Source organism: Lampetra planeri, chromosome 47 (genome assembly GCF_965212315.1).
Source record: "Lampetra planeri chromosome 47, kcLamPlan1.2.h2, whole genome shotgun sequence".
NCBI lineage: Eukaryota > Metazoa > Chordata > Hyperoartia > Petromyzontiformes > Petromyzontidae > Lampetra > Lampetra planeri.
Genome location: NC_136153.1, coordinates 3,351,031 through 3,366,603, shown reverse-complemented (window position 1 = coordinate 3,366,603; position 15,573 = coordinate 3,351,031). Strand labels below are relative to the sequence as shown.

The window sequence follows — 15,573 nt, the reverse complement described above, 5'->3', positions numbered from 1 at the left end:
TTTGTATTGTTATGTTCTGACCTGCCCCTACCGGACATGTGAAAAAGAGCTTCATAGCTCATCGGATTCCTCCAGAATTTATAAAAAGGACCCCCCAAAGATATAATAACCCTGGGCCCCCCATCAAACTGAGTCACACTGAAGATGTGTTGGGTGTGGGGGTCAGGGCATTGCATAGTTTGTTCATCGCTGACCGACACAAGATCCCGATCTGAACTTTGCTCACAAAGGTCAACGTGTTTGTCTTGACGTGCGGAGAGGGTCAAGTGTTTTCACTCTCTCTCTGTACACACAGATACCATCCATCTCTGTACACACACAGATACCAGAAATCTCTCTACACACAGATACCATGCATTTCAAGATGCCCCCGCAAAAATAACAAAACACATTCGCATTCACTTCCTGGCGAAGGGTCGCAGCACGCAGAGCGAAACGACGGACACTGTGTGGAACCACGCGCGCTGCAGCCGGGAAGACGCGTCGCAGAGCTGTGACACGGTATCCCCCCCATAGCCATCAAAGACAAAGATCCCCCGTGTAGCCTTAACAGACTGTTGGGGCAAGTGCTGTTAGCGAGCACCTATGAAGGCCGGCACGGCACACCCCGGACAGCGATATTTTCACACCGCACCGGGTACTCATTTGAGGCCGAGTCGACGTAGGTGCGGCCCAGGACCGGTTCAGATAATCGTCACCGGTGTTGGCCCGTGAGCGGGAGTCGAACTCGGGTGGGCCGGGGTTCGTAGCGCTGCGCCGCCGCTCCCCACCCGCCTCAGCTACCTCAGTCTCTCTCACACGCAACCTCCTTCACCTCTCTCCTTCACCTCCTTCACCTCTCTCCTCCTTCACCTCTCTCCTTCACCTCTCTCCTTCACCTCTCTCATTCACCTCTCTCCTTCTTCACCTCTCTCCTTCACCTCTCTCATTCACCTCTCTCCTTCACCTCTCTCCTTCTTCACCTCTCTCCTTCACCTCTCTCATTCACCTCCTTCACCTCTCTCCTTCTTCACCTCTCTCATTCACCTCTCTCCTTCTTCACCTCTCTCCTTCACCTCTCTCATTCACCTCTCTCCTTCACCTCTCTCCTTCTTCACCTCTCTCCTTCTTCACCTCTCTCATTCACCTCCTTCACCTCTCTCCTTCTTCACCTCTCTCATTCACCTCTCTCCTTCACCTCTCTCCTTCACCTCTCTCATTCACCTCTCTCCTTCACCTCTCTCCTTCACCTCTCTCCTTCACCTCTCTCATTCACCTCTCTCCTTCACCTCTCTCCTTCACCTCCGATAACACTGGTCAACAAAAAAAAAAATTTCCGGCCTGGACTTTTGCAGCTGTTTTAGACTAATTTCAGGGTGCCGATTCCAAATCTGATCTCAGATTTGCTCTATCACATCTCATTTTATGCTATCGGCATACCCCATTTTCATTGATTTTACCCGAAATTAACTCTGTCACTTATGATTGCAAGTTGTTGCGAGTCAGTGACTGCTTTAGTGTTAAAATATGGTGCTGTATTTTTAGGATAGTGTGTTTTTAATATAATTTTATGTAGATATCCACATTTATTTAATATTTTTCTTCCGCAGTTTTTTATTAAAAATGCAATATTTGATATCTCAAAAACCTGATGTGATAGACAAAAACTGATGCCAGATTTGGAATCAGCACCCCAAAATTACCTTCAAAACCGTTGGAATACCTTATGCCAGAAAAAGTGTGTTGACCAGTGTAATCTCACGGAATCTGAACTAACCCCACGGGCCCCTCATATCGGACAGATTCAACCGCTCGGGTTTGACGACGACGACGCCACCGCCGCCTGCGCCGGTGTAGATCGCATCAGGGCCCAGATTCGCCACGTTGAAGGACGCTCCTTTTGGTCCAACATTTTTCGGTAAAACCGTGCCGATGTTGTACGTACGCACGTGGAACTTCTCTCGCACCGTGCGTAGCCAACCGTGCGAATCGGGAGGTGCGGGGCAAGGACGACGAATTAACCACAAAAAGCAGTTCGAAGGAAATTAGTTTTAAATCCAGATTTAAAAGTGCATAGCTAACGGTGGCTTCCGAATATCCGAAGAGCAATCCAGACGGCCGCAGAGGCGTGTCTGTAAGCGTGCGATGCGGTGAAATTCTTAAGAAAAAAACTATTCGATGAATTTGACGATTGGATTCATTGCCACGTTCCGATTCAAGCATTCCTTTCGAGTTGATTTTTGTTGAACCAAGTGGGACCTCGAGAGAAACCGGGGACAGCACCATTCGCAAGAAGTGAAGACGGACGCTTGTGTTGTGACCGAAACGTGTTTAATTTATTATATTATTTTTCTATCTACGTGACTTTACCGAAAGAATCAGAGTGGGGCGGGGGGGTTACTTTATTTGAATATTGTTGTGAACGTAGCGGCCACAACTGGGCTGCAAAGAACACGTGAGCCCATTGCATGCGACATTTACTAATCAAACTACAAATATTGATTTCTTACACACGCACAATCACTTGACAATCACTATTCATAAATCGATGCATTTTGCAACCCCCACCCCCACTGAACATGGCCATTAAGACTCTTTGAGACTTTCCTGTATAAGCATGTATGTATGTAGAACTTTTTTCTCACCGTACGTAGCCAACGTAATAACCGGAGGTGCGAACCACACTTATAATAATAATGGTTGCCCTCTTGATGAAACTGCCCCCCACCATAGCAACGTGGAATTCCCACTATCATGGTTAGATAAGCATCGGCCCACATTTTTCGATTTAAAGCTTTCGTGACTGCAGGGATTCATCTTCTTGGTTCTTTCGGTAAAGTCACGTAGAATGGAAATAATAAAATAATAATAATAATAAAACATAATAAAATAATTCTCACGACGTTTCGGCCACAATGCAAGCAGCCGTCCTCAGGTGGAGAACAGGTCTGTCGAGAAGACAGAGCCTGGGGTGTGTCATTCAGATTCTGTCTTCTCGACAGACTTGTTCTCCACCTGAGGACGGCTGCTTGCGTTGTGGCCGAAACGTCGTGAGAATTATTTTAATTTTATTATTTTATTATTTCCCTTCTACGTGACTTTACCATCGGCCCACAGTTCGCTACAGCGGGGCGGCTCGTGGCGGCACGTGGTGCTCGCGTGTCGGCGAGGGAACACAAGACAGCGAGTGGAGTTCGCGCTCGACAACAATATTCATCTCTTGCCCCCAATTCTATCTCCATCGCGCCGCGAGAGAGAAGAATCCAATCGGAACTCTCGCCGCCTCCGTGTTGGGAGAGCGGCCCACGGAAGCGGATATCACAGAGCTCCTTCGGATCAATTCTTCAAGACCACGCACTGGCCCATCCGCTCTGCCACAGAGACTGATGGTTATCGCGTGACGGTCACACCAATATGTATTCATTCCCAGAGCTGGAATTTAGCCAAAGTAAGTGCAGAGACACATTTAACGCGACTTTTTTTTTTCTTTCATTTGGTCTTTTTTGTTGTTGTGCGTGCATTTATAAGGTGACCGGGCTGAGACCATGGAGTCGCTATACAGGGACTCCTCTAAGTACAAACATTCAACTTGTGAACTTTCAGAGATACGAACACACCTGTCCGTGTGTCCAGTTGCAGCTGTTCGGATCGAGCGGCGTAAGTTCAACCGCCGCGCAATAGATGGCGGTGGTGGCATTTACATCTGCAGAACGTGAAGAACCAGTGGCATTTACATCTACAGAACATGAAGAACCAGTGGCATTTACATCTGCAGAACGTGAAGAACCAGTGGCATTTACATCTACAGAACATGAAGAATCAGTGGCATCTACATATGCAGAACATGACGAACCAGTGGCATCTACAGAACACGAAGAGCCAGTGGCATCTACATCTGCAGAATGTGAAGAACCAGTGGCATCTACATCTGCAGAACGTGAAGAACCAGTGGCATTTACATCTGCAGAACATGAAGAACCAGTGGCATCTACATCTACAGAACATGAAGAACCAGTGGCATCTATATCTGCAGAACATGAATAACCAGTAGCATCTACATCTACGGAACGTGAATAACCAGTGGCATCTACATCTGCAGAACATGAAGAACCAGTGGCATCTACATCTGCAGAACATAAAGAACCAGTGGCATCTTTATCTACATGAGATTATACAACTTTTAATGCTATTTCCCGTGTTTAATGTACATGCCGTACAACATGTTTGGAATCTATAGGTGTGAAGTTAGGCTTGCGAACAAATCGAGGTCCGAAAAGAATCCCTGTACTTGATACATCAATGTAAATCGATAGGCTCTATGTTCGAGTCTGCCAGCCTCTATCCAATCCGGTGGGTCTCTATGTTAAGTGATTGGTGACCGGGCTGAGACCACATAACAAACTCACTACATCTTCTTGGTTCTTTCGGTAAAGTCACGTAGAAGGGAAATAATAAAATAATACATACTAAAATAACATAATATAATAATATAAGACAATTTTTGTTATTTTTTTATTTCCCTTCTACGTGACTTTACCGAAAGAACCAAGAAGATGAATCCCTGCAGTCACGAAAGCTTTAAATCGAAATTTAAACTCACTACAATCTTACTCTTAGGTTTTTCGGTAAGTAAATCTAGCTGTGACGGTCCTACCTGATGACGGAGACTTGTGTTGCCTCCGAAACGTCGTGATTGATTATTTTATTTCTATTATTATTTCTATTATTTTTTATGATTTATCTTTTACCCACGTGACTTTACCGAAAAACCTAAGAGTATGAATCCTTGCAGTCACGAAAGCTTCAAATCTAGAATCACTACAATCTAGCGAAGCCGATTTAGTCAGAGTGCTTGTGCGGCTGGAACCCGGTCCTCAGTGGTGCTGCCGCAGCGCTTCTGACCTCTGCGCTGCCACCCGACAGAGGCGTAGCTAGGGGGGGGGGGGGGCAGGGGGGTACATGTGTCCCCGGACGCCAAGGTAAAGGGGCGCCAAAATGAGGCTTACGACGTTTCATTATAACTTATTGCGGCGGGCGCGGCAGCCTGAAACTACCGCACAAATCTACACCTCAACCTAAAAGTTTATATATCCCGCCACACACAGCCTACATGTCATGTAATTACATTTTGGTATGTGATTAAACGGGGGGGGGGGGGGGTGGGGGGCGCCAATTTTATAGTTTGTCCACGGGCGCAAAATATCCTAGCTACGCCTTTGCCACCCGGTCACCTTCCCAGGAGCTTCCCCTTGGATTTCTAGTGGGGGGGGGGGGGCTAAAGGTCAATTTTTCACCTCCCCACAGTCTGCCAACTGCCCCCAAAGACAAAGACCCCCCCCCCCCCCCCGTATAGCCTTTACAGACTGTTGGGGCAAGTGCTGTTAGCGAGTGGCACCGATGAAGGCCCGCACGGCACACGAGGGGGTGGGTGGCGATGTTTACACACCGCACCAGGTATTTATTTGAGGCTGAGTCCACCTAGCGGAGGCCCAGGACCGGTTCAGATAATCGTCACTGGTGTAGGCCGTGAGCGGGAATCGAACTTCGGGTCGGCGGTGTTGTTTTTTGTTGATGACACCCGAATTAAGAGCTTCTCGGCTCACAGGGCAATTCAAAACAGACCATTACTACTAACCGTTGCACTATCGCCAACGTCCCCAACCCAGCCACCCCCCTGCCCCCCTCTACTGCCCCCTCTTCTTGACGGCGCTGCCCTTGGGGCTCCGCTTGCGCGCCGATTTGGGGCTCGGCGCCGGCTGCGGTGCTCGGAGCGCCGCTTCCCGTGCCTCCCTCTCGGCCGCGTGGAGGCGCGCCGCCTCTTCCAGCCGCTCCACGAAGACGTCGCGCAGGACCAGCGCCCTGCACCGCGCCTCGCGCACGGCCGCCTGCGCGGTGAGGGGGGGGAGGCAGGGGGCGGCACTAGCGATGAGACGGTGGGTCGGAGGGCAGAGGTCGCTCTATAGAGTACGGGGAGGCCGTTGGAGGGCACGCGGCGAATGTGCATCGGCCAGTCGTCTCGGTCAGTCGATCCCCGTAACTCCTGGATCTGTCCCGTGACCTCGCCCAGCAGCGAGCCTCAAACATTTCACGTGACGGCCTCAAGGTGCAGCTGGCCTGGCACCGATGCCGCGGTGACGAATGGCGGCTGTTGCGTTTGTTGTCGCTGCTGTTGGTGATGAGCAGCATTGCCGCCCCATTATTTGTGTTCGATAGCAGTGCGCTAACCAATGCGCACACACATAGACAAAGATCCCCCGTATAGCTTTAACAGACTTGGGGCAAGTGCTTTTAGCGAGCACCTATGAAGGATGGCACGGCACACGAGGGGGTCGATGGCCAGCAACACGCCCGGCCGCCTTTGTCTCCCCAGTGCTGACGTTTACACACTGCAGCAGGTACTCATTTGAGGCTGAGTCGACCTAGGAGATGCCCAGAACCGGTTCAGATAATCGTCACTGGTGTCGGCCGTGAGCGGGAATCGACTTTGGGCCGTCGGGTTCGTAGCGCAGCGCCCTAAACACTACACTACCGCTCCCCACACACAAAGACAAAGATCCCCCGTATAGCCGTAACAGACATTTGGGGCAAGTGCTGTTAGCGAGTAGCACCTGCACACAGACAGACAGACAGGACGGGCACCTGCAGCTGCTGGTAAATCGTCGTCAGCCGAGCGGCGTCTTCTGCCCTCTCCTTCCTGCCCCTCTCCCTCCTCTCCAGCAGCTCCTCGCGCCTCTGACGGAATTGCCGGATCTCTTCTTCGGCGCGCTTCTGCTCCTCCTCCTGCACCGTCGCCCGGTCCTTCACCGCGGCCTCCACACACGAGCCCCTGCACTCCCCCCAGCACCACCACCGCCCCCCAGAGTCGACGCGTTAATCCTGACCCTGACCCTGACATGGACTCTGACACAGCGGCGGATCTGGCGCGCGCGGGCGGGCGGGCAGGCGATATGGGCACAACTAACACTGTTTATCTTCTTGGTTCTTTCGGTAAAGTCACGTAGAATGGAAATAATAAAATAAAACATAATAAAATAATTCTCACGACGTTTCGGCCACAACGCAAGCAGCCGTCCTCAGGTGAAGACCAGGTCTGACGCTGTCTCCTCGACAGACCTGGTCTTCACCTGAGGACGGCTGCTTGCGTTGTGGCCGAAACGTCGTGAGAATTATTTTATTATGTTTTATTATTTTATTTTATTATTTCCATTCTACGTGACTTTACCGAAAGAACCAAGAAGATGAATCCCTGCAGTCACGAAAGCTTTAAATCGAAAAATAAAACTGTTTAGCCGAGCCACGGCTGAGCCGCTCGCTCAATGGCAGCAACTGGGTGACGTGAGCCTGAGAGCTGAGCCGTGTCAGAGGTCAAGCCAGAGGCGAGCCGCCACTCGGAAAATTGACGAGCAGGTTCATCGCGGCAGATTGAGTTACCTTGACAAATTCTGGTTCAGTGTTATTGACCGAATTGGAAGATTCACGACACGAGCCACAGCAACTGTGAGCATGCAACCCAAACTGTGGACCACGTAGTGGACCACTGTCGTCTGTGACGATAGCTCATCATCGCAGCGGCTGATATCATCATCATCATCATCACACAGGGGAATTTATAGCATCAGCCAAATAATCTACTAAAACTATTTAAACATTTTTTTTATTTTACCAGGTAAGGCCCACTAAGCTATTGGATTCTTTTTCGATTTAAAGCTTTCGTGACTGCAGGGATTCATCTTATTGGTTCATTCGGTAAAGTCACGTAGAAGGGAAATAATAAAATAATAAAAAATAAAACATAATAATTGTATTTTATTATGTTTTATTTTTATTATTAGATTCTTCTTCAGAAGCGACCTCGCCACAAATGATAGCTCAACCAAGCGGCTTTTCAACGTGGAAATGTATAGCAGTCAAATACTCAACGCACGTTTCTAAATGTGGAGGGAAAAACTGGAGGACCCGGAGAAAAATCCAAACGACCACAGGGAGAAAGACACACAAACTCAAAATATACAGCAGGCGTCAGTGTCGGGATAGAAGTGACAACCTCCTGCACACCAGGCGAAGGAGTTAACATCGCGCCACCGCACTGCCAAAAGAACTTTACAAGTTGAACATTTCCCTTCCTGAACCACAGCACTGCCATCAAGCGCAAGAACATAGCTGAATGTGATGATGCTCAAACAGAGACAGCTGGTAAAGCACGTGGTTTGTTGTACGTAGCTACGCATGTTGAACTCCTTTGGCACCGTACGTGGCCAACCGTGCTAATCGGCAGAGGTGGGACAAAGTCATTGTTATGCAAGTCCAAGTCGAGTCGCAAGTCATCAAATTCATGACTCGAGTCTGACTCGAGTCCAAGTCACATGACTCGAGTCCACACCTCTGCTAATCGGAGGTCCAGGGGAAAGACAACGAACTAAACGCAACAACAAAGCAGTTCTAAAGAAATTAGTTTTTCAATCGAGATGATTGAAAAGTGCGCAGCTCCCAGCGGCTTCCGAATATCGCCAAGTGATGGGGTTTGGCAAAGAGAGTCGCTGTCACCGCAGTGACTGGAAACGCCACGAACGCTGCCGAACAAAACGCCGAACACCCGGCACGCGGGGGCAAGAGTCAAGCGCGCAAAGAATGGATGAGCCACTCCGCACGCGCGGGGCACCGCTGGCCCCCCAGATGGTGCGACGCGTTGAATATCGACGCGCCGCTAATGCGTCGGAGGGCCGGCGTCGCTGGCCGCGGTCGTGGCGCGAGATCGAAGGACCGTTGGGGTCGTTAACAATCGACAACTCCTCGGTGCGAGATCGAAGGACCGTTGGGGTCGTTAACAATCGACGACTCTTCGGATCGAGATCGAAGGACCGTTGGGGTCGTTAACAATCAACGACTTTTCGGAGCGAGATCGAAGGACCGTTGGGGTCGTTAACAATCAACGACTTTTCGGAGCGAGATCGAAGGACCGTTGGAGTTGTTAACAATCAACGACTCTTCGGAGCGAGATTGAAGGACAGTTGGGGTCGTTAACTTCGACGACTCTTCGGAGCGAGAATGAAGGACCGTTGGGGTCGTTAACATCGATGACTCTTCGGAGCGAGAACGAAGGACCGTTGGGGTCGTTAACATCGACGACTCTTCGGAGCGAGAACGAAGGACCGTTGGGGTCGTTAACAATCAACGACTCTTCGGAGCGAGAACGAAGGACCGTTGGGGTCGTTAACATCGACGACTCTTCGGAGCGAGAACGAAGGACCGTTGGGGTCGTTAACATCGACGACTCTTCGGAGCGAGAACGAAGGACCGTTGGGGTCGTTAACAATCAACGACTCTTCGGAGCGAGAACGAAGGACCGTTGGGGTCGTTAACATCGACGACTCTTCGGAGCGAGAACGAAGGACCGTTGGGGTCGTTAACAATCGACGACTCTTCGGAGCGAGAATGAAGGACCGTTGGGGTCGTTAACATCGACGACTCTTCGGAGCGAGATCGAAGGACCGTTGGGGTCGTTAACAATCGACGACTCTTCGGAGCGAGATCGAAGGACCGTTGGGGTCGTTAACATCGACGACTCTTCGGAGCGAGATCGAAGGATCGTTGGGGTCGTTAACAATCGACGACTCTTCGGAGCGAGATCGAAGGACCGTTGGGGTCGTTAACATCGACGACTCTTCGGAGCAAGATCGAAGGACCGTTGGGGTCGTTAACAATCGACGACTCTTCGGAGCGAGAATGAAGGACCGTTGGGGTCGTTAACATCGACGACTCTTCGGAGCGAGATCGAAGGACCGTTGGGGTCGTTAACATCGACGACTCTTCGGAGCGAGATCGAAGGACCGTTGGGGTCGTTAACAATCGACGACTCTTCGGAGCGAGATCGAAGGACCGTTGGGGTCGTTAACATCGACGACTCTTCGGAGCGAGATCGAAGGACCGTTGGGGTCGTTAACAATCGACGACTCTTCGGTGCGAGATCGAAGGACCGTTGGGGTCGTTAACATCGACGACTCTTTGGAGCGAGATCGAAGGACCGTTGGGGTCGTTAACAATCAATGACTCTTCGGAGCGAGATCGAAGGACCGTTTGGGTCGTTAACATCGACGACTCTTTGGAGCGAGATCGAAGGACCGTTTGGGTCGTTAACATCGACGACTCTTCGGTGCGAGATCGAAGGACCGTTGGGGTCGTTAACAATCGACGACTCTTCGGAGCGAGATCGAAGGACCGTTGGGGTCGTTAACAATCAATGACTCTTCGGAGCGAGATCGAAGGACCGTTTGGGTCATTAACATCGACGACTCTTCGGTGCGAGCTCGAAGGACCGTTGGGGTCGTTAACAATCGACGACTCTTCGGAGCGAGATCGAAGGACCGTTGGGGTCGGTAACAATCGACGACTCTTCGGGACGAGAACGAAGGACCGTTTGGGTCGTTAACATCGACGACTCTTCGGCGCGAGCTCGAAGGACCGTTGGGGTCGTTAACAATCGACGACTCTTCGGAGCGAGATCGAAGGACCGTTGGGGTCGTTAACAATCGACGACTCCTCGGAGCGAGATCGAAGGACCGTTTGGGTCGTTAACATCGACGACTCTTCGGCGCGAGATCGAAGGACCGTTGGAGTCGTTAACATCGACGACTCCTCGGCGCAGAGCTCTCGGCTGGCAACCGCTGGGATTCCAGGTTTCAATCTTGGTAGCGGCCTACGGAAAAACTGCGTTCTCAAGCGCAGTGTGTTGGTCTCAGCCCAATCAGCAAAACAAACAAAAATCCTGATCTCATTCAATTTGATTACGCGTTTAAGTTCCAGCCATGATAATTAACATATTAGTTTGACTGGCACGCAACGATCGTTATTTCTCGTATGCTCAGCGGGCGGGATAGTGCTGCCCCAAACTGTGTATGGGTCAGAGGTCATCTGAAGGGTTTCTCAGAGGTGGCTCTGCGACGTCCGCTTCCGCGGGCCGTTCTCTCGCGCGAGACGAGTTGCACCGCCCTGCGAGGAGACCCCGAATGGAGAGACGGCGAATCATTCCGTGCGATGCTCACCTGAAGAATGGCGAGGGGTCGAAGGTCAGGCGAAGCGGCTCGGCAGGAGGCTCATCGCACGGCACGTCCGCCTCTTGCCCTCCGCTCTCGTCGGCTGAAATCACGGGTCACACGCGCGCGGGAGTCACAGCTCGACACCCAGACCCCGACTCCAACCCTAACCCGCAGAGTTGGCGCGTTAACTCCCAAGCTCCGGCCCCGGTGCGGTGAAACGGCCCAACGGTGGCGTGTCCACCACCCGTTGCAGAGGTGCGCGGTTCGAATCTGGCAGGCCGTCCTGGTTGTTGCTGCGGTGACGGTGTGTACGAACCGTACAAATACTACACGCCGTCCACTTCGCAATGGATGTGGAAGATTCCTTGAATCTGGCAGGCTGCCCTGGTTATTACTCATAGGTGGGGACATCGCCGCTTAAAACGCAAACGTTTAGGTGTTCAGATGTCTCTATCTGCGAGGAAAGATGCAGAGGGGCTTGACGTCAGCCGGGTTTGTCTCCAAATATATTTCCGCACCCGGCACACCACATCCAGGATACCTCTGGGTATGGCTGTGGCTACTAGTGGTTACATGCCGCCTACTGCAGTCCATCAACCGGCCCGGACAATATTCGTCGGGAAATTAATTGGCAAAAATGTGAAGCCTTTCCCCAGCTCTTCCATGAAACCCGAATATAAATCAGTCGCTCAGTCACAATTGTGCGTGTGTGTGTATTAATTAGCCGAGAGCGATCGTTCTCAGGGGCAGGTGACCACAACACAGGGCGCTCCAATTCCTCTCGATGACAGGGGGAGGGAAAACATAAAGCAAAGCCCTGTCTCTCATGGTTAAATTTTCATGGCTCTATTTGCATAAATATTCCCCTCGCCTGACATTTCAAACATTGCGAGGGTGACATTCAGTCCAGCGATGTGACACCTTTGGTGCACACAGACAAAGGTGTCCCGCGTAGCCTTTAACAGACTGTTGGGGCAAGTGCTGTCGCCACCTGTGGAGGCTGCCGCGGCACACGAGGGGGTGGTGTGGCCAGGGCCACCCCCACACCGCACCAGGTACTAATTTAAGGCCGAGTCGACCTAGGAGAGGCCTTGGGCCGGTCCAAATTTTCACGCCACTTCTTACTGGTCATGAATGGGAATCGAACTCGTGTCCCCCGGGTTCACAAGTTCAGTGCAGTAGTAACCACGATGCACACTCGCCCCTGTCTGCAAGCACGCAAGGCAAAGTAGAAACCAAGTGAATCCTCCATCATGAATAAGAATAAACCACTGTTGATTATATTTAAAAAAAACAAGAAGATTAAATCATAGTTCCTGAGCACGGGCCCAAAAGCTCCTAGATGATGTTGCCCGCAACAACATAGCACGATTAAAGTCTTAAGAGATTGGAGCGAATACGTTTCTTAAGTTGAGCAAAGCTGAAAGCACCTGGGAAAAGGGATGATGACGATGATGGGGAAGGAGGGAATTCTAAATTGGAGCGGAGCGAGGGGAAGAAGCCGAAAGAGGAGTCATGTGACCTGCAGTGTGGTGAGTGGGAGGGGGAGTTGAGTGAATGGGAGCGGTGGCGTCGCGATTAGCGCTACGCGGCGCTATGAACCCGGCGACCCGAGTTCGATTCCTGCTCACGCCCGACACCGGTGATGATCATTTAAACCGGTCTTGGGCCTCCCCTAGGTCGACTCAGCCTGAACTGAGTATCTGGTGCAATGTGTGAAAATATCGCCCCTGGGGAGACAAAGGCGGCGGGGCGTGGTGCTGACCGCCCGCCACCTTGTGTACCGTGCCGGCCTTCATAGGTGCTCGCGAACAGCGCTTGCCCAAACAGCCTGTTAAATGGGGGATCTTTGTGGTGGTCAGTTAGCTAGCTCACTGATCTACGAACCCGGCAACCTGAGTTCGATACCCAGCCACGGCTAACGTCGGTGGCGAGCGATATCTGACCCTGGTTCCCGCCCCCCCCCCCCCGGTGAGGGTGGCTGCGGTTGTTTGTACCGAGTAGCGCCGGCGTCACTTCTCCCGTGGGCGGTGGGGCCGGTGTCTGAGCGGCGCGCATCTTGTCCAGGAATTCCTGCCGAGACTTCAGCGCCTGTGGGTCGGGTGGCGGGGTGCGTGGCACGCGCGCGCGGCACGTGCAGTGCAGGCAAGAGGGCACGCAGGGGGGCTCACGTCAAGTACGGCACACACAGCACAAAGACATAGAAACCCCCCCCCCGTAGCCTTTAAATAGACTATATTCTTTGGTTCTTTCGGTAAAGTCACGTAGATAGAAAAAATTATAATACAAATAAAGTGAATATTCACGTATATATATATATTTTTTAATAATAATACAAAAGTTAATATTCACGTATGTAGAAACAATAATAATAAAATTAAAGTGAATATTCACTTTCTACGTGACTTTACCAAAAGAACCAAAGAATATGAATTCCTGCAGTCACGAAAGTTTGAAGTCTAAATTTAATAGACTGTTGGTGCAAGTGCTGTTAGAGAGCACCTATGAAGGTCGACACATCACACGAGGGGGTGGGTGGCCAACACCACGCTCGGCCACCTTTGTCTCCCCAGTGCTGATATACACACCGCACCAGGTGCTCATCTGAGGCCGAGTCGGCCTAGGGGAAGTCCAGTACCGGTTCAGATAATCGTCACTTCACTGGTGTTGGCCGTGAGCGGGAATTGAACTCTGGTCGATGGGTTCGTAGCACAGCGTGCAAATATTCACACATCATCACCATCACCACCACCGTGCACTTTGCTTGATCCCTTGCTCATGAGAATTCGGGTAGCTGTGTTCGTAGCGTAGCGCGCTAAGCTTGACACCACCGCTCCCGAAACACCCAAGAACACACAGCACCACACATACACCCGTGCCGCCCCCCCCCCCCCCGTCACCTTGGCCGCCCTCCCGGGTTCGGCGAGCTCCCACGCGAGCTTGACGTGGCGGACGCCGTCGGCCCGGTCGGTGTCACGCCACAGCGCGAGCGGCTCTTCTGTCGCGTCGCTCAGCACGCGCAGCGTCCAGTGCGGGCGGCCCACCTCCAACGCAGGCTGGGCACCCGCGCACAAAGCCAAAGATCCGTTAGCGAGCAGCAGCACCTACGAAGGCCGGCACTGCGGCACACAAGGGGGTGGGTGGGTAGGGTGGGTGGCCGGCACCACGCCCGGCGTACGCACGGCGTACGAAGAGAGCGGTCCCCTCCGCCCCGAGCGCCCTTTCACAGGCTGGTCACAAGCAATTAATTAATAAACATTCTACGGTCACGGGGGCGGGTAAAGCAACCCCAGTATTCTATCTCGGCAGCGCCGGCTCAGAGTCCACAAACCCTCCGCGACCCCACGACCTCCCGATAGAGAACCCGCAGACAATACACCTCCCTGCGGGTTTGGCAACGGGGAGCTGGACGGCAGGCTGAACGGGACGCTTTACGGGAGACTGGACGGCACGCTGGACAGGAGGCACCGCGTGCCCACCTGTGCGTCGGCCGGAGCGCCGCCCTGCTTGCCGCGGTCCTTGTCGCCAGCCCCTTTGCCGCGCCGTGTCGTCCTCGGGGTGGAACTGCCGCCGGCACCGGCGGCGCTCCCCCTCGGGGCATCTGCCTGCGCCGCCGAGGCGGGCGCCTCCTCCGTGCCCGCCGGTTGCTCCTCCGGCTTCTCCACGACCACTGCAGACGAAAGCGACACGTGCGGGCGCGTCACGCGCGTGCCCACGTGTGGACAAAGATAAACGACACCCCCCGCCCCTCCCCACCAACAAAGTAGATCGTAAAGAATTCCAATGAAACTTGAATGGGTTTTAGAATACACGTGGGTTATCAAGTTCATCCATAACCCTTTAAATTGATCAGAAGCTGCAATGCCATCGACTGTTGTACAATCCGCAGAGCAGCGCCGTCTCTAAGAGCTGAAAGAACGTCTCTGATGGCTGTGAGAAAGTCAGAGATGGCTGGAAAAAAAGTTTCAGATGGCTGGGAGAAAGTCTCATATGGCTAAGACAAAGTATTAGATGGCTGGGAGAAAGTCTCAGATGGCTAGAAGAAAGCCAGAGATGGCTGAGAGAAAGTGTCAAATGGCTGGGAGAAAGTTAGCAATGGCTGGGAAAAGTTTCAGATGGCTGGGAAAAAGTTTCAGATGGCTAAGAGATAATCTCAGATGGCTGGGAGGAAGTTTCAGATGGCTGGGAAAAGTGTCAGATGGCTAAGAGATAATCTCAGATGGCTGGGAGGAAGTTTCAGATGGCTGGGAAAAGTGTCAGATGGCTAAGATATAATCTCAGATGGCTGGGAGGAAGTTTCAGATGGCTGGGAAGAGTGTCAGATGGCTAAGAGATAATCTCAGATGGCTGGAAGGAAGTTTCAGATGGCTGGGAAAAGTGTCAGATGGCTAAGAGATAATCTCAGATGTCTGGTAAGAAGAGAAGAAAACCGAATTGGGAATACCAGGGCAGATAATGAGAGGCTGACCTAGAAATAAGTGGCTCCAAGTGATCAGCTGGAATATTAAGAGCTGTGGTTCAGGACGATGTGGTTGATGGTCTGGTCGTTGTTTCTGCAATC

The 15,573-nt window shown here is 51.9% G+C and overlaps 1 protein-coding gene across 1 annotated transcript in view; it reads right to left on the bottom strand.

Annotated features, from left to right (window-relative positions):
- Positions 1-5,316: 5,316 nt before the first annotated feature.
- The window catches only part of ADGB (androglobin), a 181,118-nt gene continuing 170,861 nt past the window's right edge, over positions 5,317-15,573 (bottom strand). The window contains exons 32-37 of the mRNA XM_078615445.1: positions 14,492-14,682; positions 13,913-14,068; positions 13,010-13,103; positions 11,019-11,112; positions 6,619-6,805; positions 5,317-5,864 (exon numbers count right to left, since the gene is read on the bottom strand). Of these exons, the coding sequence (XP_078471571.1) occupies positions 5,664-5,864; positions 6,619-6,805; positions 11,019-11,112; positions 13,010-13,103; positions 13,913-14,068; positions 14,492-14,682 (923 nt within the window). The 3' untranslated portion in view covers positions 5,317-5,663. The remainder of the gene's footprint in view (positions 5,865-6,618; positions 6,806-11,018; positions 11,113-13,009; positions 13,104-13,912; positions 14,069-14,491; positions 14,683-15,573) is intronic.